The sequence below is a fragment of the Ambystoma mexicanum genome, chromosome 7p (genome assembly GCF_040938575.1).
Source record: "Ambystoma mexicanum isolate Mex_15411 chromosome 7p, UKY_AmexF1_1, whole genome shotgun sequence".
NCBI classification, from domain to species: Eukaryota; Metazoa; Chordata; class Amphibia; order Caudata; family Ambystomatidae; genus Ambystoma; species Ambystoma mexicanum.
Genome location: NC_090939.1, coordinates 751983647 through 752007437, shown reverse-complemented (window position 1 = coordinate 752007437; position 23791 = coordinate 751983647). Strand labels below are relative to the sequence as shown.

Here is a 23791-nt window from a genome sequence, read left to right as displayed (position 1 = left end):
TTGTGAACTGTTGGTAGGCGAAAGCGTGAGCGATGGCCCAGAGAACAGGGAGGAACCCGAGGCTTTATCCCCGGGCACCGCATGGCGTCGACGCTCAGTGTCGTCAAGAGTCAGCCGTGAGTTAAGTCCTCAGCGTGCTTGTGTGTGCCATGGCCACTGCATGTTTTCATCACAGGACCGCAGGCCTGCTTCTCGGATTCAGAGGCCACTCATGACTAATAACTGCCCTTGCTGGAATCTTCCATCACGTCTATGGAGGCCTTGGCCTATATGGTGTGAGCAGCCCGGGTTTCCGTCCGCCGATCCTTTAGGGTTTTTGGGGGGAAAAAGCTGATCGGATTTACAGTACTTTTACAGTGCTTTTCGAAGTGATCCCTCAAGAGACAGTGATTGCACACTTGGTGCGTGTCTTACCACAGGAATTTACAGTGGCTGGAGGAACAAAATTTAAATGGGGCTTTGTTCATTGTGTTTTAAAAGGGTAGTTGGGCTATAAAAGAAGAAAGGGGATAATGGGATATACATTCTCTAAAAAGGAGTCAGTATAGAGAACCTCTCCCTACTGTAATTGGCCAAAGCCCAGAGAGGCCTATAAGGCTGTGTCTTGGCTACGATGCTGTGAGTGTTCGTCAGGAGCCGTCGAGTGGATGAGCAGTCATGAGGTGAGAAGAACAAAGGAAAGGAAAAAATACTACAAGTATAACTTTAGTAAATCAAAGGCATTAGCCTGGAAGAGTACTCTGCATTTGCAACCAACTTCGATGGCAGAAAGAAATCTGAGGGACTTTAACGCGTGAAGAACCTTGGGTACAGTACACATCACACTAGGGATAGTATTACTAATAACGGCGTGTCCACATCCGTTTGAGTTTTGAAAACAAATCTTGTAATAACACGCTATTTCTACTAGATGTCGGACTATGCAGAGCATGTGATCTAAGCAGATGCACAAGCTCCTGTTTTATAGGGTTTCTTGTAACAATATTTGACGGTTTTGCTTGCTTAGAGTGCATTTTAAAAGTATTTATTTTGTATTTACATTCATAACTGCCCAACTAAAATTATTGGTGTTGCTCTGTGTGGACTCACTGCAGCCCTAGACCACTCACCCATCCTGACGCTAAGCCTTTCCGCTCTAACTTAAATTGGTTGTATGTGGCTAACCTCTCTGTGCCTTCAATCCCTGTTCACCATAATAGGGTGGCCTCCCCAAAATCCTCACCCCCAAGGCTGATTGGAAATCCATTTTACAAGGTAGCTTCAGTTCCGTCCCTGGAGTGTATATCGCATAGGACTGCTGGCTCTCTTGTTAATTTTCAGTACTGCAACTCCCAAAATACCCTGGGGTGCAACCACGAAAACCTGCACTGGAACAAGAATGGAATCAAAATCAGACATGAAACGGACTGGGATTTGTCGTACCAAATAGAAATGAGACACCCCCACGTACAAATCCCAACTGCGCACCAGAGGAATGGTGGAGTAGCAGAAAGCGAACAGACTGAGAAAGGAATGCAGGGGAGCCACAGAAATCCTCTGTAAGTCAACTGGAAACAACTCACCATCGCAGGGAGAAAGCCACTGTTAGGGAGAATTCCCATTACAGTGCTAAATTCCTCCCTCCTTAGAGACCCCAGCTCTTTTGCTGGACTTTGGGACTTTTTAATTTTAACCTTGAGTGAGTGAGCCCTTTTTCTCCCTCACCCAGGTGTTTTGGTCTGATCTGAACCCTTTGTTTCTTTTGGTTTAGGTGTCTGACAAACTCCATATGCATGATCTTTTGTATTGTGACAGAAGCACCTTCAGTGCAGGGTCACAGAAGTCCTTTCGATTTCTCAAAGGTTTAAATACATTCTCTTGGATAAACTGTTTCCAAGAGTAGTAAAGTGAAATTAATTTTACTTGTCTTTTTCCCTTTGTAAACCCAGCACACACTATCTTACATAGAGTGCTGGAGGGGTTACCTAGTATTTGTACAACTTCTCATGTAACATTTTAGTGTTACCCTTTCTACAATTAATGGCTGGTGGCAGTGGTTTATTTTTCCTACCATTATGCGTTTTTACCACACGCTGAATCCTCAGCTGTAGTATTTTACCCATGGGTGCCCATTTTGTCAAAATGGCCCTGGTCCCTTTTTCACCATTTCTTGTTGGAAAGGTCCTTCAGATAATCTGCGCGCCAAACCAGGTTTGGTCCCTTTGATCCTTTTGTCTTTGGCGGGGTTCACTGCTGAAGCCCACCTCTGGCTACAGCATGACTGGCACGGCAGGAAACGAGGGAGGTTCCTGAAACGCCCTGTGCTTTGTCTCCTTGGTTACAGGAACGTACCCAAAGGTGATTAGCCAGCTGGCTTTCCTTGGAGGACAGCCACCCTGCTGTGTGAGCGACATCTAGGCTGCGAATGAATGGGAGAACCTTGTTTAAAAGGCAAGGTCTTTTGCAAGGAAGCCAGAGTCGATCACTGGATGAAGGTACGGAAGAAGAAAGTGGAACAGAAGCTTGCTGCACCCTCCTGGACCGTTGGTTTGCCCAGTGAAGCCCTGCTGCATTGCTGAAGCTCCGAATTTCTAATCGACTAGAGAAGCCCGAAAAGGACTACTACTCCCATTGGGTTGGTGGGACCAATCAGCCCCAAGATGAACTCGACTGGAACCCCTTTTCTCTGCTGGCTGTACTCCTTTGCTGCTGCAGGAACAGAGTGCCAGGGTACAGGAACACCAGGATCTAGTGCATCAAGATTCTGCGGACTCCCTCGAAACAGGACTAACCAAGCCTGAGGCACCTGAACAGAGTGCTGGACCCCAGAAGCAAGGAACGTCCACAAGGTGTCCAAGAACCGTGTGGTGCTGCTATTCGAGTAGCTGAAAGCTTTTCCATTTTCCACAAACCTCAGTATTGTCTTACATGTACAAGTAATATATAGTACACCGTCCTTTCATAGTGGGATGAAAGGAGGCTGGGTTTTTTTCTAGTGTCATTTCAACCTGAAAACTCATCGAATTTTGTAGTGGGGTTAAAAAAAATATATAGATGGGTTGTGGGTGTTCGGGAATAATTAATTAAAGGGGATGGCGGTTGGGGGGGACCACCCCCCAAAAAAAATATATAAATAAAAAAAACACTTGAGTTTACCCTTTTAAATATCCACAGAGAAAAGTCCATTTTTGTTTCATCGCGCGATGAAATGACATGGAACCCACTATATTATTGACCAGTGTCCTAACAATTGAAGTCACCTCTGGGTGTAGGAAATGTCTGTGTGCTATGTCAAAAGGGTATCTACTTGCTTGCTGAAACCGAGAGTGCATATTTTTGAACTATATTTAAGTGTTGCATATTGCTCCCTTTTAAAGAAGGCTTATTTTAAAACTGTTAGATTAATAAATAATTATTTTTATCAAGAAACCTTGAGTAAAAGTGTTATTTGAATACCGGTCACTGTGAATCTCTATCACAAACCTACTGCTCACATTGACCCCTCTTGAGAGAAGCCTGGCTGCTCAGTCACTCTACCAATTTGTGTAGTGCAGGCCTATATCAAAGGTTGGGGTACCGATTGCCAAGAGGACAGGGCTGGTGTAGTCTCCCAAAGTGTTGCAACATACAATCTTGCCCAACAGCCACAAGGTAAACGTGGTTGGAACCCTGCAAATGGTTTAAGGGGGTGGGGTTAAAACCCTTTTAAAGCCTTGCAGGTGAATCATCAACACAAAGATTGACAGCTTGGCCACGGATTGGCCAAGCAGAGCATGTGATCAATGGGAGCCATAAAATGTTTCAGAAGAAATGATGGGCTATTAAAAGCCCAGCCAGTACAGAGTTAATTGAAAGGTGTTCTGCTAAAGTCAGGTAGAGCGCTGGTGAACCAAGTAGCCAGGCGGAGGGTGTATAGAATGGTGAGAGGTTGTGACAGGTGGAAGAGTTTTTGTGGGAGAAGTGTTGAGGATGGAGTAAAGCAGCAGAAAGATAGTGAGCATAAGATTGGGACGCAGAGGAGTAGACAGGGAATTGAGTAAAGAGGGAGAGAAGGAAAGTGGGGAACAGAGAGAAGAGATTGGGGAAAGAAGCGAAGTCAGGTACAGAAAAGGAGGATTGTAGCAAGAGACAGCAATACAGGTGTGGGAAGACCTTGGAAAGAGAGCAGACAGATACAGTGAGAGAAATCAAGGTGAGGAGAGGGTGAGCAGGGGAGAGAAGAGTTGGCAAAATAGAGGATCCTTTAGAAATATCCTGAGGGAGTTTGATAGAGGCGGCCACTTGCTTTAGGTGTCCCTACCAGATTAGAAAAGACCAAAACAGTAGAGGTTAATGTTGGGAACATTTGGTGGGGGCTAGGGACACCTGGATCAGGGCGAAGGGAGCCCACACAGATCAGGAGAAGGAACAAGTTACTTACAAGTAACTATTGTTCACCAGCATGGGTTTGGTATGGATTGACATGCTCGTGAACATCCCCAGTGAGGCCGGGAATCCTCGGTAAAAGAAAAACAGTTTCACTTTCAAACTGGATTTCTCCTCTAATCCAATCACTGTCCTCTGGGTCATACTGCCCCCAGCCAATGACGGTCTTTTCCCTAAGCCCCTCCTTTGGCAGCCATCTTCAGATTTGGTAAGCATGTAAAGTGGCAGTATGACCACGAAGAGCCGCAGCGGGGTAAGGAGGGAGGGTTCGCATGTGAATCCATGCCAGACCCATGCTGGAGAACAATAGTTACAGGTAAGTAACTTGTTCCTTCTCCAGCATGGGGTCTGGCATGGATTCGGATGCTCATGAATAACGAATACATAGCAGTCCAGCATTACACAACCACGGGAGGTGGCAAGGCTGAACAGAAGCAATAACTCTTAAATCTGGAATAGACTCACCTCAAGCGAACAGGTTGTGAAGTACTGCTTGGTCGACTCTTGCGTCGTCTATGGAACCCCTGTCAACGCAGTAGAACTTCCTGAAGGTGTGCGTGGAACTCCACGTAGCAGCCCTGCAGATGTGCAGCACGGGCACACCAGACATGAACGCAGTCATTGCAGCGATCGCTCTGGTGGAGTGGGCTCTCGGACAGCCAGGCAGCAGTCAGGTCGACAACCCAGGAGTGTGTGATGCAGCCGCAGAGCCACCTTGAGATGGAAGCCTTGGACAAGCCCTTCCCATGGTTCACAGGACGAAAGTTCATGAACAACTGAAGTCTTCTGAAAACTCTTTGTACGTGTCACATAGAACTTCAGGGTATGAGCAACTTCCAGAGGGTGCAAGGCCCTGTCACAAAGGCTTCGGGAAAAACACAGGTAACACCACAGACTCATTGAGGTGGATTTCCAAAGGAACCTTCAGCATGAAAGAGGGGTGCGTTCGCAGCACCACATGACTCGTTAAAAGTCAGATATGGCTGTTTGCAGGATAGGGCCTGTATCTCACCCACCCTACTGTCAGATGTGATGGCCACAAGGAAAGCGGTTTTCCACGAGAGGAACTTGAGGGGCCTGATGTATAGGCTCGAAGGGGACCCCCCCCCCCCCCCCCCGAGTTCCCATGCCATGGCAGGAGTCTTCACCAGCTGGAAATATCTAAACAGTCCTTTGAGGACTTCTTGACGAGAAGCGAGACCAAAAGAGAAAATCGTCCTGGAGTAGCGGGAGATATTGCCATAAAGGCGTGCGCCAGTCTGGCCTTGGCCAAAGTTAACAAGTAGTGGAAGAATCTGAGGGGTTATGACCCTCAGAGGGGTGGTGATCTGCGACCAGCCCCACGTAGTGAAATGCTTCCACTTGTGACCGCAGCACTTCAAAGTAGACGATGCTCTGGCCTTGGCAAGGACATCCCTGCAGTCCGCTGGCAATTTGTATCCTCCAAACTCTAGGGCTGCAGGAACCAAGCCCTCTGGTTCAGCGATCACATGTCGCGATGCAGGATTGCACCTCCTTGACCAGAGGTGACGCTGACAGGCTGAGAAGGTCCGGGTACCAAATCTGCCTGCACAAAGACAGGGCAATTAGTATCATCTTGCATCAGCACTGTTGGAGTGCTGATGAATTGTAGCAGGCGAGGCAACGGCAGGAATGCGTACAGAAACAGGCCTTCCCACGGGAAGGAGAACGCGTCCCCCAAGCTCCTCGGTTGATGGAATCTGCTGGCAAACTTCTGGCATTTGGAGTTCGCTGCCGTCGCAAACAGATCGATCTGGGGCCTGCCCCACTTAATGAAGATGCGGTCCACCTGGTCCTGCCGAAGTACCCACTCGTAGCAGGAGCACAACTCCCTACGGGGGTAGCAATGGTGTTTTTGACTCCCGCAAGGTGAAGAGGAACATCTCTCAGATGGCCCAGTGCCACAAGTCCCGCGCCTCTCTGGAGAGCGCTGGGGATAGAGTGCCCCCTCATGGTGGTGTTGTCCATGAAGATCCTCGGCGACGGATGGAATTAATTGAGGGCCCAGAACACTGCCCGCAGCTCCAGGATATTGAGGTGAAGATCCTGCTCAGTCAGCCACAGCCCTCCGACGTGCAGACGTCTGTTGTGGGGTCACCCGCCTTCCAGGAAAGCGTCCGTGATGACCATTACCTGGTTTGGGGGGCATTGAAACCCTGTGGCCCGGGCGACGTTTGACCAAAAGCCCCACTACCTTATCACCTGACTTAACTCATCGAGCAGGATCTTGTCCGCGAAGCTTTCCGGACACATGTATCCAGCAAGCGTCCAGGAACTCCCGAAGAGGTTGCATTCATAACCTGCAGACCTGGATAGGGTAGGTGCAAGACATCATGCCGAGCAGCCACATGATGGACCGCGGTCTTCAGTGACAACAGCCATTGCACTTTTCCCAGAATGGCTGCTACTCTCTCCTCCGAGTGGCAACTCTAGGCAGGAGACCGTATTGAGTCTGGGTCGTAGTAACAGCGCATTCTGCGATTGTGGAGAATCCCAGATCCGTCAGCAGCCGGATGGTCGTCTGTGTGTCGGCGGCTAACTCTCGCGAACTGGCCCAGATGAGCCAGTCGAGGTACGGGTACACATGTATCCCCCTCGTAGATGCAGACGGGCCACTACCGGTGCCAAGCACTTTGTTAAAACCATGGGGGCGGACTTCAAGCTGAAGGGGAAAGCCTTGAACTGGTAGTGCCGTCCCAGCACTACGAAGCGTAGGATCTTTTGGTGCATCTTGTTTATGTTTATTGAATTTATATAGCGCTTTAAGCCAAAGCGCTTTACAGTATAACAAGAGGTACAAAAGTGAGACAAGCATATTTACAAACATGAAACAGGTCATTAGATGTGAAAGGGGACGTGGAAGCAGGCGTTCTCCAGGTCCAGCAACGCCAAGAAGTCTACTTCCAGTTGGCCGAGCACATGCTGCAAAGTAAACCATCCTGAATTTTTGGGACCAGAGGTACTCGGGACGTCGCAAGTCTAGAATGGGCATCCAGCCCCCGCTTTTCTTTTTGAGTAAAAAGTATCTGGAATGGACTACGGAGCCCGGGGGAGTCGTGGAATCAGCTCTATCGCCCCTTTCTGCAGCATGGCCAGTACCTCCTCCAAGAGTTGAGGTATGTGCTGCTCCTGCCGGGCAACCGGAGGGATCCAGACACCTGTGCTGAAACGGCAGGGTATGTCTGAGAGCAAGAGCGTGCAGCACCCATCTGTCAGTGGTGGTGATGTCCCACTCGCTGACAAATCCCTTCAGCAGGCCACCCAACGGAGTGCACAGGTGGGTCCCCCTCCACCCCCCCCCCCCCCCCGACGTCCTGGCCGGTTCAGGCCTGCTTCAGCTCAGGCGTCCTTCCTGGAGGGTGACAGCAGCGCTGACCTGTAGGCCTGGGAGCAGCTTCCATAGGCCTCCTGGGTCGTGGACCTGGAAGGCTGGTGGTACGAGGAGAAACCTTTCACCGATTTTCCCGACTTCCCTCTGGAGGAGCGAAAGAACAGCAGTGCTGACGGAGTGTGCCCAGGGAACGGGCCGTCTGTATCCGCCTTGATCGCTTTTAGGGACTCATCGACGACCGTCCCAAAAAGGTAGTCTGTCGAACGCATGTCCAGTACCCTTGCCTAGACAACCTGGCAGGAACGTGTGGCCTTCAGCCAGCCTCGACGACGAAGGCAGACACCACTCGACTTCTGCCGGAACCCTGTGTCGGCGATGTCCGGCGCTACCGTGATGGCATGGTCTGAAGCCACCTCTCACTTCTGGATCTCCTTCCTGGAAGAGGGTGATTGACTCCATCCTCGTCGTCGGGGAGGAACTCCAGACTCGAGCCCAGCTTGTACCACAGCTCCTTGTCGTACCTGGCCAGGATCGCCAATGTGTTGGCTGCCTTGATGGTGGACGCCATGGTGTAAATAACCTTCGTCCCATGTTGTCCTTCTTCTGCTCGCTGTCGGGAGGGACTGAGGACGAGTTAGGGTTCACTGACAGTTTCCGCGTGGCCGCCAAAACCATAGAGTCCGGTGATGTTTGCGACCTTCGGCACCTGGGTGCAGACACAGGCACATGGTACTGCTTCTCCAGCCTATCCTGTTTGGCAGGAGCCGTGCAAGGGTTCTTCAAGAGGGCCAGGCCCTCCCCCCACACATCTTCCAGAAGGGGTACCGCCATGATGGTCTTGCTTTTGGCCTTGCGCATCTAATACAGGAAACCTGCTTGGTCTACTCTGGCGTAAGCTGGAAAGGTTTGGAGGCATTGGCGACCATGGAATGGAACGACCCCACCTCATCCGGGTCACCTCGGATGAGGAGTCCCTTCCACCGCCCTCCCCCCACCCCGTGTGCAAGGACCCCAGTTCTTCGTCCGAAGAAACTTCCATGGCCTGGGGTTGGACTGGGGCCTTGTTGCCCCCCCTCTCTTTTCATCCTGAGGGGTCGGAGTCGGGCTCAGAGACAGCATCATCTTCTCCAGTGTGCCAGCAGACTTCGCCAAAGTCACTGCAGCGGTTTCCTGCTTCAAAGGCATGGTCGCCTTCTGCATTGTGTGGGCTACCTTTAAGGGGTCAGCCTCTTGTGCCTTCGTGAGAGCAGCCGCTGTTAGGGAGAATTCTCTGTTAAGGCTAATTTCCCAAACCTAGTGAGTCCCCCAGCAACTTTGCTGGATTTGTGGGGTTTATTTTTTCGCCTGCTAAGTGTGAGACTCTTTCTCCCACTCTTAGACATGATTTGAGATATCCTTTAACTTTGTAATGTGTTTTATGGGCTATGGGGTCTTTTACTCCATAGGGTTTCATGTATTTTTGGTAAGTGTGTTACACAGCACCCTCAGTGCGGTAACACAGGGGTGTCATAGTGACCCCCCAACATAGACTCCATACCCTAGGACTGACTACTGTCTCCCAGGGCATGTAAAGGCACCATTGACTTTACTAGTCTTAAATTGTGACCAGAACCAGTACAAACCATCATATTGTGGAAGTACTGGTAGGGGTAATTAGATTGCCCCTGGGTCTTTTTTTCGAGGGGGCACTGTGCAGTCCCCCCTCGTCGAGTTTCTGGCTGGTGGCAGTGGTTACTACGCAAAATATTCCACCGGAATATTTCCTATGGGATTTTCCCATTCATTTTAAACGCACCACTTTTTTGGTGCAATGTTAAAGATACCGCCGGGTTATTTATTTAATATTTATTCCCCGGTTGGGTCTTTTTGCCAGGACTTGATTTTAAAATGGCGTTTGTGTTCGCCTCTGTAACTCCAACCTAAGTCGAGCCCTTTGTTCCACTTTTTGGCGGGTTTCTCCACAGAAGCCTCCAAAAGTCGTGCCACTCTTTCTGGGTCTACAGGATGTGTGGGAGGGGGGTTTACGCACCCTGGACTGAGTTGCCTCGGCAACTCAAGTCACACTCTTGTGTGATTGGCCCAGTGGTGAGCTGCCCAGCTCACCACTTAGCATGTTTGAGTGACAGCTAGGACTGATGAATGGGGGTTTTTTGCATAAAAGCAGGACTTTGGAGACTGGAACTTCAGAAGTCGCCACAGGACCAAAGAATCCAAAGAGGGAGCTGAGCCGACCTGCAACGACGACACCACCGGTGGAACCCTGCTGAACCGTCTCACCACTTCCAAACGACAGAAGATCTTCATCCCGGAGAGTCTTCTTCCTCTGAACTGGTGGGGATAACCAGTTCACCCTCTTTTCGCCTTCCTGGATCGTCTCGTGGTCGAATCGCCCGTGCCAAGCATCCCGGCGGCCAGATAGCCACGCGTTTCACCACTACCGCAAATAAAAGGGTAGTACCTTTTAACCGGGAAACTCCGCGGCTGGTTTCTTCCCTGGCAGTGCAACGACCTCCAGCTTTCCTCCATGTCGAGACCTTCTCTTCCTCTGGACGAAACACCGACTTGCACCCGCTGCCAGGAACAACTGCCCCCGCTGGAGCGTTCTCACTATTTCAGGTACTGAGTCCCGCCTGGTCTCCCTTGCAACAGACTGTTCAAGGTGTCCCGTAAATCCTTGACTTTCTATCCTGGGGTGGCTTGGGACCTGTTAACTAACTTTTTCTGAACTGATCAAACCTTTTTGAACTATCTGCAACGACTCTTTAAAGTACTATTTAACTGTGTGATCTTGGACACATTCCGCCTTGCTCTCTCCAATAGTGGGCCTCGCCTATGACTTTCTTGCTCCTCAGTAGACTTTGCCCTTTCTGACATGCACTGGTTCTCTTAAAGTGTTGGTATTGTGTATTTTCCTAATTCTGCCTTTTTCCCTCCCTTTTTAATTAACTTATTGGAGTGCCATCTTAGGTTAAGCGCTCACCTCTGTCTGTAAATAAGTGGTGTTTTAACTAAGAGTTGGTCAATAAGTAATCAGGGATGTATGTATATATATATATATATATATATATATATATATATATATATATATATATATATATATATATATATATATATATATATATATATATATATATATATATATATATATATATATATATATATATATATATATATATATATATATATATATATAGTGACTGTTTGAACTTGCTTGCCATATTAGTGTTAGTGTATTTTACAAAGTGTGTTTTTAAATAAATATTTATATACTTTTATACCCAAGCTCTGGTCAGTGTTTGCTTGTGCTACTGTATTTTGGTACCTATCTTGAATACTCTATATACTGTCTAACTCTTCTTGAGAGAAGTCTGGCTGCTCAGCCACAGCTACCAGGTAAATCAGGGTGGTACAGACTGCTACCAATTGGGTTTACTGCCAACACCTGTAGTCTTAAGCCTTTTGCAGTGGTCCCTAAAGGAACTGCACAGGTTTCTGCCTAACAGCCACCACCAGCTCTATCATCGAAGGAAGATCTCTCTTAAGCCAACTGAGCCCTTCTGGGCAGTTTGGCTGTCTTCTCCTCCGTCCCTGGCTTCTCGGGCCTCTCATGCAGCTTAGCCAGGTTGGGCGATTTCCACTTGGGGGAGGAGCTTGACCGTTAGCTGGCAAATGAGGTGGATGGTGAAGTCGAACCTGCCCTGCCCATCGAGGGACCCGCTTGCGCAGCGACCCCGGTGCAACTCGGCTTTGTCTTGGGCCCCTGCGGTGGAGGCGCCCTCAAAGGACTTATAAGCCTGCTCCTCGGACCGGCCAGTCCAGGGAGAGGCATAACCCTGTTCTGAGCACGGGGCAGAGGCCTTGGCGTTCAATCAAGCCTCCAGTCTACTGTGTCAATCCTTTGTTGTCTTCTTGGAGAAGCCAAGGCAGATTTTGCATCCTTGTGGTCCAGATGAAGACAGGCATTGGAGGTGCATGTCCTCCACAAACACGTTCCGTAGCCTGCACTTGGTGCAGGGCCTGAGGAGGGATCTTCCTTTTCCGTCATGGCCAGAGGTGCAGAGTAGGCCCGATGGCCTTCTTGTAACTGACAATCCTCGCCCTTGAGGGGCGCTGAAATTCACAGACAAGCGGATGTCCGCTGTCGGCGGATGGAGACAAGAGCACACAGGCTCTTTTCAGAAAAATAAATTGAAACTTTTTCCACCAGAAGAAAAAAAAGAATGTAGAAGTAGCTCACGAACCAAAACTCAAGGACTCCCAACACTGAAATGTGCTGTAAAAATCTGAAGATGGCTGCCAGAGGAGGGACTTCGAGAGAGGACTTTCATTGGCTGGGGCCGGATGACCCAGAAGACAGTGATTGAAATACAGTTTGTAAGTGAAACTGTTTCTTCTACCGAGGATTCACGGCCTGATGACAGGGAATATTCAAGAGCATGTGAATCCATGCCATACCCCATGCTGGAGAACTGGTGGGATTCCCTTCGTTTCAATCGTCCAGGTCTTCAAAGCCCAGTGGTTTAAAATCTTAAAACTCCTTAAATCTACAATCTTTGTTGATTTCGGAGGCCATCTCTGACAATGAATACTTAAAGTAGGCAGATTGCAGAAAATAAATCGCCATAGCTAGCAAACAGCCATATCACCAAACAGAATGTAGCTGCTTTTTACTTAATATTGATTTAAACAGCTATTAAATCAGCAAAAATACATTAATGTAACCACCTACACGTGCAAGATTCCAGTAGGACACCACATTCTTTATTTCTTTAAAGGTTTGTATTGCTTCATCAAATTTTCCATCAACCACATCGAGAGATGCAAATGCTATGCGTGCCTCCTCTTCAAATTTAGCAACTTCATGACCCTACAAATAAAAAACAAATTTGTTAGGCTAAAAAAGTAAATCCCATCATGAATGGTAACACTGAACTATAAATAGAGTATACAATAACAAAAAGGAAGGTGTTTACTGCGCCTTTGGTTTTTCTGCATCCATGCTTCACAGTACAGAAGAACAAGTTACATACCTCAAAGTAACATTGCTTGTTCTGATTGATTCCACTTCTCTGCAGATGTTTTACCTATTAAATGTCCGGTCACCATCCAGGATTGTTGGGCAAGATTGTATACAGTACCCTTTGGGTGCAATTCAACAACCCTGACCACCTGCCAATAGGAACCCAACCTTTGGTAAAAGCCTGTACTACACAGGTTGGTAGCGTGTTGAGCAGCCAGGCTTATCTCAAGAGGGGTCAATGTGAGCTGTAGGGGAGTTGCACAGAGATTCACAGTGACAAGTAGACAAATAAACACTTACATACAAGGTTGCTTGATTAAACAATTATTAATTTAACAGAGTAAGACCACTTCAGAAGGGGCAATAAAATATGAACACAAATACACTCCAAAAATACACTCGTAATATTTCGAAATCAGTAAGTACCCTTTTAGGATGGCACACAGACACTTCCTACACCCTCAGGTAACGTTACTAACTAAGACACTGGACATTAATATACCACTGTTTGCATTTAGAATCAGACTTGGGAGTATGTCAAAGAAAAAGATTATTAGAACAGAACACGAGATCACACAAATATTTTGAAAAAGGTAAGTACTTTTGGTAGCCCCCAATGCAAAGTTAGTAAACCCCTTCCTGGAAGGAAGACCAAACAATGTCAGAGGGCAGAAGAGTCATTCAGGGAGCCAGGCTAGGCCAAATTCGATTGGGCAAAAGTCTAGGTGAGCTGAAGCACTTCTTGCAGGTAAGTAAAATTCTTGCACAGTGTTTTAGAAGTCTTTGTAGAAAAGAAGAAATCAAAGCAGGGCCGCAAGCTGGTTAGACTTGTGAAGTAAAGAAGCTGTTAACAACTCTACAGAGCAACGAAGACAAGTCTCAGCAGAGGACAAGTAAGGTTACAACAATAGGTAAGTTCTTAGATTGTACAGTAACTTTAGGTTGAGGCAAAGTGCAGCAGATGACAACTGTTCCTGTGCAGCTCTGCAGATCCTGGTGTGCCTGGGTCTCAGTCAGGGGACAAGAGGGAGGACTTCTGGGGACTCCTGCACTGCAATGGGATGGTCACCCACCGCAACCGGCAATCTTCAATCAAGTGGCACTTCGGCGTTTCAACTCCTCGCGTCTACTGCAAATAGCAACACTGCGGTTCCTAGCTGTCGAGATGGGTTTTCCTTGCGTCTGGTGTCCAGCACTCTGTTGAGGTGGCTCAGGCCCGGTCAGTCCTGCTTCCTAGGAGTCTGGAGGATCTTCCTGGAGCTCTTGGCCAGCTTAAAAGCAACACACAATCTGGTGTTCCTCTCCCTGGCTATTCGGTTCCAGCAGCAACTGCAGTGAAATTTCAACCAGCTCTGAGAGGATGTCCAGGTAGCTTACTTTGGAATTGATAGGTCCAACTAACTCAAGGGGAGAAGTCGTCCTTGCAGGGATCCTCTCGTCTAAACGGAATTGGAGTTTCAGCACAGCAGCAGGGCTTCACCGGGCAAACCAATGGTCCAGAGGTTGCAGCAGGCGTCCTCTAAGTTATTCTTCAGATTCCTTCGTCCAGTGGTCGACTCTGCCTTCCAAGCCAAAAAGCCTCGCCTTTTAAGCAGGTTTCTCCCATTCATTCCAGCCACGCTGTCAGTCACCCAGCAGGGTGGCTGTCCTTGCCGGACAACCAGCGGGCCAATCACCTAAGAGTGAATTCCTGTCTTCTAGAAGACTAAGCACAAGGAGTTTCGGGCACCTCCCTCGCTTCTTGCCCCCGCCAGACAACCTGGAGCCATAGGCGGGCTTCACTCGTGAATCCTGCTAAAGATAAAAAAGAACAAAGGGACGAAACCTGGTTTGGCGCGCAGAGTAAATCTTAAGGACCTTTCCACAAAGAAATGGCAAAAAAAAGACTGGGCCATTTTGACAAAAATGCCACCCAGGGGTGCTTTACCATAGCTGCGAACGCAGCCCACGGTAAATGCACACCACGATAGTTCAAAGTAAACCACCGATAGCAGCAATTCGAGGAAAAGGCAACATAAAATTGTTACATGAGAAGCTAGACAAAGGGGATACTAAGTAACCCCTCCAGCACCCAAATGTAACTGTGTGCTGGGTCTAGAAAGTTACCAATGGTACATAAGGCGCTATATAAATGCAAAGTAACATTACAATTGCAAGTAAAGTCAATTTCACTTCACTGCTCTTGGAAACATTAGTTTATCCAAGAGAAGGTACTTAAACCTGGGGGAAATCTGAAAGACTTCCCTGTGCCACAGCACTGAAGGTGCTGGGTGACAATGTAAAAGATGATGCCTATGGAGTTTGTCAAGAGTCCACAACCAAAAGAAAGTGTTCAACATCACATTATAATACACGAGAGAGTGGGAAAAAAATGGCCTCACTCTCTCCAGGTTAAAAATTCAAGTGCTCAAAATCCATCAAAGTGGCTGGGGGTCAATAAGGTAGAGAGGTATTAACACATTTCTGAGAATTCTCCCCAACAGGGGGTCTGCCGATTAATTGAAATGCTGTCTACATAGCACAAATGCAAGTCACACATGCAACATCCTATGACCCACCGGAAGGGATGGCAGCGCGGGTAGAATGATTCTGCCTGCCTAAGCACAACAGTTCCTTGAATGCTTGCTGCCATTGATGGACCTATGAACATTTCAAGGCAACTGGAAATGGGGAGTTGGCCAAATATAAAGAGATGGAAAATTATCGATCAGGACCAATGTTAACCTAGAGGTCTGCAACATTTGCTTGCCATGGGCACCATCGACTGTACATTCTTTATCCTGGAAATTCTCTCAGCACCTACAATTTTGGAAGAAGCCTATGATACACCATACACAAATATCCTTGTAAGGTAGATTTCCCTTTCTGAGTGAAATTCTCCCCACTTTTTGAGTCTCCGTATTGTTTTCTGGACTATTGGATATTTGGACCGATTCCTCTTGAGTAAGAGGGAACCTTTGTACACTGACATTGGGAACCCTTTTTCTCTCTTTTTTTGAAACTTTTTAATGGAGTTGTGCTTTCCTCCACGTTTTCTGGCATCTACATTTTATTATTGCAGCACACAGTACTTTCTGAAAGCTCCTTGAGCTTCCCTTTTTATTTGTACCTGTGTTTACACATGTTACCAGGGCCAGGGAATACCCCACCTGTATTTTATTTTGCGAGATCAGCACTCCACATAAGATGGGGTGTTCTGAGGGGAACATTGCCTCCCTTTTCTCACTTGTCCAGTAACTTTGTTACTGTTCCAAGATCATCTAACAGGCTGATGGCAGTGTAACTTTTTGCATGACTGGACTTTCTTTGCCGGCTGCCATTGCAGCTGCGGTAGGAGACACCAGGATCACAATTTGCCTAAAATGGTGGCTGTACTTTAAGCCCTATTCAGAGTGACTCTTCTTTCTTGAGCCTTCTACCTGCCTGGGTGGGGGTAGTCCCGATGGGTCTTTTGTCTTTGGCAGGTTTCCCTTGGAATGCCCACCAAAAGTCTCGAGTGCCCGAAAGGACAGGAAGTGGATGAGGGAACAAACTCCATGACTTTGTCCTGCAGTGTGCCTGCTGGAACCAGTTTGTGCTGAGAGGCTGGCAGTGACCACTGGACAGCCACCCCCATCCTCCTGCCTCCACCAAGTTTGAAGGAATGCATGTCTGGTGATTGGTGGGCTCAGCCAGTTTTCCTGCATAAAACTGGAGGGTCCTGGAGCAGAAACTAAGTCGACCACTGGAACTGAAGTTCCGATGACGGACATCTGTAGCCACCTCCACCAACATCAGAGCCGTCCGAGTAACCGCTGCAGTCCCAACCTCGACTAGTGTGCGACAGGGAAGAGCCGAAGCGCACAGCTTCCTTCCTTGGACTGGTGGGCCTAACCGGTCCCAAAACAAACTGCATTTTGCACCCTACCTGGAAGATCTGTGACCTCCACGGACCACAATTCACCAATACGCTGGGACCTATGCCATTTTGTGGAGCAATGTCAACCGAAACGTGGTTTTGTCTGAAACTTTGCAGGCATCCTCCAGGCAAGACCAAGAATCCTGAACTGTGGTCTGCCGTTGCCTCTCCTTGGGGACCGTCCTGCTACACCAGCTTCTTGGCTTACAAGGTACTGTTCAGCCCCCAATTCTTACCTGGGACCTGCTTTGTTGCTCCTGTGCTGCATAGGGTTTCAGTAAAGCGGTTACTTGCATCCCCTCCCATCTACATTGGGGTGGACAACCCTTTCAGTTCTATTTTGCCTTCGGACACTTGTCCTTGGGGCAATTTGGTGAGGGACCCTCCTGGTTTACTTTCCTTACCTAAAAAGAGCTAACTGATACTCACCTGTAAACTTGAGAAATCTTCATAAACTCTGCCTTGTCCACTGCTTACATGCCTTTTCTTCCTCAGCGTTTGTCACCTCCTTGACTTTGAGAGACTCACCTAAGATAGGGTTGGAATTCCTAAGATTGGCTAAGAAGGGGTTAACTAAAGTTATACAAGTTGGCCTGAAGTTTGCATACTGGTTTCAGATGTTTGCTACTTTGTGTTACCTTACAAATGTTCTGATCTTTGCATTTTCTCCTTTGGATATTGAAAGTATTCTGTGATTACATTATATGGGATAGTACTTACCTTACTTGAAAGTTATAAGCCTTAGTGTATGTAAAATATTAACTATTTTTTAAAATCACTTTATTGGCTAAGGGTTTCCTTGAACTAAGTATGCTCAGAGTTGCCTGTCTCACTACAACCCCCCCCCTCCCTCCCTCCCTCCTAGACTAGGCTGGCTGCTCAGCCAATGCTACCAAACCTTTGGTTAGTACAGGCTAAACCGAAGGGGTGTAACTCTGTTCACTAAAGGCAAGTTTTCTAAAAGGCATGCCCCACACAGGACTTTACAAAAAAAAGGAACACCACTGCTCAAACCAGGCAAGCCCCCTGGGGAGTACAGGTCATACCCATCACTCACACATCAATATGGACCTTAAAAACAATGCGAAAGTGCTCACCACTCATCTCTTACCTTATATGAGGCATGTAATACATCAAGACCAGGCAGGTTTGATCCCTGGCTGCTCCACAGCTCTAAATACCCTCTGGCTGCTCAAAGGCGGGGCATAGATCAACCCCTCTGCTTGTGCCGTTATGGTATTGGTAGATGTGCAAAAAGCCTTTGACATGGTCATTTGGTGTTTTCTTTTCACCACCTTACAGAAATGTGGCCTCAGATGCGGTTTGGTCCAGGGTGTTCAATTGATATACACTTTTCCTCGCACTGTACAAGCCTATACATCTGTCAAAAGGCTTGAGACAGGGTTGTCCCATCTGTGCTGCTTTTCACTCTGGTTAAAACTCTTATCACAGGGTTGCCCGAAATCATTTCTATATGCGGATAGTTCAGTATGGTTCTTGTTCGGTACTCCTGATCAATCAATCCAAATCCAAAATATTCCCACACTCTTATCACGACACCCAAGTTCAAAGCACTATGTTGGTCATCACCCAAATTAAATATAAGGGGGGGTCTGTGTGAGAAGGTCCCGGCACTCGGTATTCCACAATAATTTTGAAGTATATAATGCGCTGCTAAATTGTTAAGCTGAATAAAAATGGAAGCTTATGCCCCTGTCAGTTGCTGGGCGGATAGCTTTAGTTAAAAGTATAGTTTTACCCAAGCTGCTGTACCTGTTGCACAATATTCCCTTTTGGCCCGGCAAAGGGTACGCCCTCTCCCTGCACAACACTCCGTTCCAATGGCACTCTAGTGCTGTAAGAAAGAAGTGGATCCATTTTACCAAGCCTTACACTGACAGGGGTTTAAGGCTTCAGACTGAGCTGTACAGGATGGCAGATCTGGCACACTATGCATTGCACCAGTCCAGTCATCCACCGCCTCACGTTAAAATTGAGCACATGGTGGCGGGTGCAGGTGATCTGCATGCTTCTCTCACACGTACACTGACCCTTCTCGGTTTGACCCACTCCAGACCACAATACTGGCCTGGCAGAAAAGATGCCAATTGATTGGTTCTTCTGCGCTATATAGAAAGCACTAACCATGGACATGGCTACACAGGCTAACTGCAAAAGAGCATGGACCAGTGTGCTAGGAGACTTGTTTGTGGATGGGGTCTTCATAACACTGCAGGCTGGCCGAAGCCCGTGCCCTGAACCACGTTTTACACTAAACTATTACAGAATGCAGGCTGCAATGCGTGCTAAGTGGCCTTATTACCCTAAAGAACTAACAGAAGATCCTATGCTTACTTATACTATCCACTCGCATGGATGAAGTCACATACTATCCACACTTTACTCCTAGAGGTCACTCCTATGACCACAGGCCCCCTGCGGGAAAATTGGGGAAACTACCTTGGGATTGACATCACTGACGATAACTGGCACGACGTGGGCGCTAAAAGGAACTGAACTGTATCCCTTAACTCCAGGTTTCAAATATTACAATATTAACTGCTGCACAGGCTCCATTACACGCCAGCTAAATGGAGCACATAGATGTTCGCAACAGTAGTTGCTGCCCCAGATGCAGTGCTGAAGTAGCGGATTGCATATATATATGGCTCTGGTCTTGCCCTGCACTGTGTGCCTTTTGGGTTGAAGTATATGACACGCTCTTCGAGGTGGTGGGGGTGACGCTGGAACCTTCCACACAGTTGTGTCTGTTCAGCCTAGTTCCAGGGATATCTATCCTTGTTGGCAAAGCGCTGTGTACTAGTGCGGTGGCTTGGTTGGGGTAGCTGGAGCCCCCCACTCTGGTTCTTCTGAACGTTGGTGTGTGAAGGAGTTTGGCATAGGCAGTTCTGGTGGGTCTGGCGGAAGCTGGTTTGGTTGATACGCTCTGAGAGGTATTGGGAAGCAGTGTTATTGATGCAGCACTGGGGCAAAATAATTTTGAAGGCGATACAGTCTTTCACTGGCAGCCAAAGTACGCTTCTCCCGGCTTGACAGGTTTGGTATGATGTAGGCCCAGTGCAGCGCAGAGGGCTTTGTTTTGAACAATTTGTGGTTAATGCAGGTTACTTTCGGAGGTGCCAGCGAGGAAAGAGTTGCAGTAATCCAACTTGGAGCAGATGGCGGCTCGGGTGATGTTAATGCAATTGTCGGAGAGGTACAGGCGGCAGCTGTTGATGAGCTTGGCGGTGTATGCTGATGAGGAGGCGATGGAGTTCACATACTTGGTGAGTGAGAGTGGAATCCAGGTGGACGCCCAGGTTTTTGACCACCGGGGAGACCGGAACCTTGTTGTCAATGGTAAAGTGCGAGTATTCAAGTTCTAGGTTGGCTAGTTGGGCTGGTTTGCCGACAAGGAGCTCTGTTTTATCGACATTCAGACAGAGCCCATGGGTCGCCATCCAGGATTGTAAAGATTAATAGATGCAGTTCCTTTTGGCTGTGTCTTGGTGATCATGCCAGAGAGGGGGATGAGGATCTGGGTGTCGCTGGTATATATGACCTGGCGGGAGTCAAAGGTCAAAGAGGGTCTTGGTAAAAACATTGTAGAGGGTGGCAGAGATGCATGAGAATTGGGGGAGCCCACAGGTGATGGCGTGGGGGTGGAGGAGTGATTGCCAGAGAAGACACGAGAGGTGCAGTCAAACAAAAAAGTTGAGATCCATTGGCCGTCTTCGGGGGAGAATAGGGTGGCTGTGGAGAAGTGGTTGCACAGTACGGTAAACCAAATCAAAAGCCGCAGAAAGGTCTAGTAGCATGAGGAGAGAGGTTGCCACAGTCACAGGCATCATCTAGTTGATTTTTTTTCTTCCAGGAGGGCGGACTCAATGACGGGACAAAGGCGGAAGCTGGATTGAAAGGGGCTGAGGTGGTGTTTTTCAAGGTGATCTTGGGCGAGGATATATGCAGCACAGTCTATTATCTTCAAGAGGAACAAGACAGAAGTGATATACTTGTAGTTGGCAGGGTCCAGGGAGGGTTTCTTCAGGAGAGGGGGTGAGCCAGGCTTCTTTGATTGTAATGATGCATTGATGGCAGTGATTGGGGTGGGGGGGGGACAGAATCAGGGGCTTGAAGCATTTTTTTGATGAGGGGAGCTGGGCAGAGGTCTGCTTTGCATATGGAGGGCTTGAGGCTGTTGAGGAGCAATGCGACCTCTTGGGCGGCAAGCTGGCTTAATTTGAAGGGGGGTGCTGCACAGGTTTATAGGTGGGGAGCGAGTAGGGGCTGATGCAGGGGCGTTGAGGGAGGTGCGTTTGTGGTGGATTTTGGTTTAAAGGAGAGAGAGTTTGTCTGAGAGGACTTGCTGCACGCTATTGTACCGGGCATCATCTTGGGAGACAGTGGGAGAGGCAGGGGACTCGAGCTCTGAGGATTGAAAGAGTTCACAAGAGTATGATTTCGCATTAGCAATTCTGGAAGAGTAGGCAGAGGCTTTGGCGAGGTGAATGGCATTCTTATAGGCTTTAGCATTCGAGACAACTCTGGTCTTGTTCTCAATGGAGTGAAATGTGACCCAGGCACGTTCACTGGCCAGCATTTTGGAGCGGAGGGTGTGGTGCTCAGAGGTCTACCAGGTGTTGCTAAGATAGGAGGGCTTGGGGGGAGTGTTTCTTTAAGGGTGCAAGGGTGTCCACAGCCATGGTGAGGGTGGTGTTGTATAGGGTGACAAGTATGTTGATGTTGCCGGTGGTGGTGGGGGGGGGGGGGCTAAGGAGGGATAGGATGTGGTTGGTGGTGAGGTTGCAGGTGCATCAGGAGTAAGTGGGTGGGGTCTGGAGTGGGGTTTGCGGGTGCGGGGGGGGAACACGTTGGCTGGTGGGGATTGAGAAGAGAATGAAGTGATGGTCTGATCAGGCACATGAAACACTTGTGTGTAGGCCCATTATAAATGCCATATCATAACAAGGGGTGAAGAGGAGGGAATGGCAGTTATGGTCGAGCAACCAGTCCAGGGTGCGGCCGGGTGGTGTGTGGTGTTGAGGATCATTTGAGAGAAGTGGAGAGAGTCCATAGTGGAGGTAAGGGAAGTGGCCTCTGTTAGGCAGACTCCAGGGCAGTTCACTTAGGGAGCACTACCCCAGATTAGGACTATAGGTGAGAGCAATAAATCCCCTTTGGTATCAGTCTGTACCACAAAGATTTAGTTGGTAGCTGTGGCTGAGCAATCAGGCTTAGCTCAAGAGGGAGATGAGCAGTATTCAGGGTTGACACAATAGGCAACACAGTACTATGGAGCAAGGAAACACTGTCCAAAGTTTTGTATTAAAAAGAGATTATACATTTATTTTATACACTTCTACGTCAACACATAGATCACAGATAATAAAGCAAGATAAGTTTAGTCAAAAGAAAAGCATATACAACTCCCTATTCAATTGTAGACAAGTTTGCGGTATAGTGAAAACTGAGCAAAACGGCACAGTGAGAACCAACTACAAATGGCACTCTAACAATACAACGAAAGGGAGGGAAAGTACAAGTTGTCTCGAAATATCCTAAGACACCCCCTAGCGACACTTCCCTGAAATTTGGTGGACAAGTAATGCACAGTAACACTTTAACCAAAGGATAAGTAAATGAAAACTGAGCAAAATGGCACTCCACAGGTTAAAACAGTAGGAAGGAAGAGGGGTTTAGAAGATTTCAGTGCATCAACACATTTTGAGTGGATTGTGTCCTCCAACGTATTCTTCATCTTAGATGTATTCCATCCAGCTTTGCTGCTCTTCGGAAATTGTTTTCGGCAGAGGGCACGGTGCGTCGATTCAATGGTCTCTCGAAAGCCTCCATCGAGGGTGACGTCATCGGGTGTATAAGTAGCACGCGCGGCGCCCGTTGGCTTCAGTTCCGTTTTTTCGCAGTGTACGTTGCTTCGGACATTCGGCGCACCTCGAGTTCTGTGAGAATATATAATAACGAAATATGTCATCATCGACGCCGACCACAACCCCGAAATCGGGATTCAAAAAGTGCAAATCGTGCGGGTCAAAAATGTCGATCACGGACCCGCATCGAGAGTGTTTGTGGTGCCTCGGAGAAGGCCACGACATGGAAGCCTGTACGAAGTGTCAGGCGATGACAGGGAAAGCCTTGCGAGAGAGGAGAGGAAAGCTACAGGTAGGTCGAAAAACTGATCGAAAAACCTCTAGCGTCGAGTCGAGATCCCGTGGGAATTCTCCTCGACGCGAAAGGCATCGATCGAGGTCCCATAGCGATTCCCATCGCTTGTCTCGCCTTCGTCAAAAAGATTGAAAAAACGACACCACAGGTCTCCCTCCACCTAGTCGTCAGACGAGTCTCCAAAAAAAGATGAAATGCCCCTCGAAACATTCGTCTGCCGAAGAGTGGGAAGCATTCAGGGTCAAAATGATGGAGGTGTTTGAAAAAGCGAAGCCTCGGTCTGCGCCTTCTTCGGAAGCCGGCCGGGAGCGTCATCGCTTCGACACTCGCGCGCCCTCGACCCCAGGTGATCGAAAAAGGAAGGATAGGGAACCTTCCAGGACCAGAGTGAAAAATGCTCGAGTCGAGTGCTCGAGGTCGTCGAGGTCGTCAACGCCGTCCGAGACCCATCATACCTCGAAGGGAAAATCTTCGAAGGTCGCCTTGACGCCCTCGAAGCAGACACGGTCAACGACCATGGTGTCGTCGACGCCATTATCGACATCGAAACCCTCGGCTCCAGCCAAGCCAGGGAAGCCAGAAAAAGAGAAGGATAAGGTTACAAAACCTGTATTGTCCTCAGAGCCAGGTGTACTAGACCTCTTCCTCCTCCTCCTCTCCCAGAGAAGGTTTTCAAACCTCTCCCCAGGAGTTTTTCAAATCCCTGACCTCAATTTTTCAGGAACAGGAGAGATCTGATGAGGAGAATGTACCTTTTGGGCTGGAATATGGCACCCCAAATGTCCCAGAATGCTTGATTTCAGAAGAAAGCAGAATGAGCGACTTGGTGGAATCATTACACAATGCAAGTGGCACTGACATCTCCTGAAAACGACTTTGGCAGACCAGAACCAGGAGAGCATGCCAGTCCATCATACCGTCAATTAATGACAAA

General features: G+C 48.2%; 1 protein-coding gene across 1 annotated transcript in view; it reads right to left on the bottom strand.

Moving 5' to 3' along the window:
- Positions 1 to 23791, bottom strand: part of LOC138526300 (E3 SUMO-protein ligase RanBP2-like) — a 1418318-nt gene that overhangs the window by 904541 nt on the left and 489986 nt on the right. Inside the window, exon 14 of the mRNA XM_069636875.1 lies at positions 12486 to 12623. Within this exon, the coding sequence (XP_069492976.1) occupies positions 12486 to 12623 (138 nt within the window). The remainder of the gene's footprint in view (positions 1 to 12485; positions 12624 to 23791) is intronic.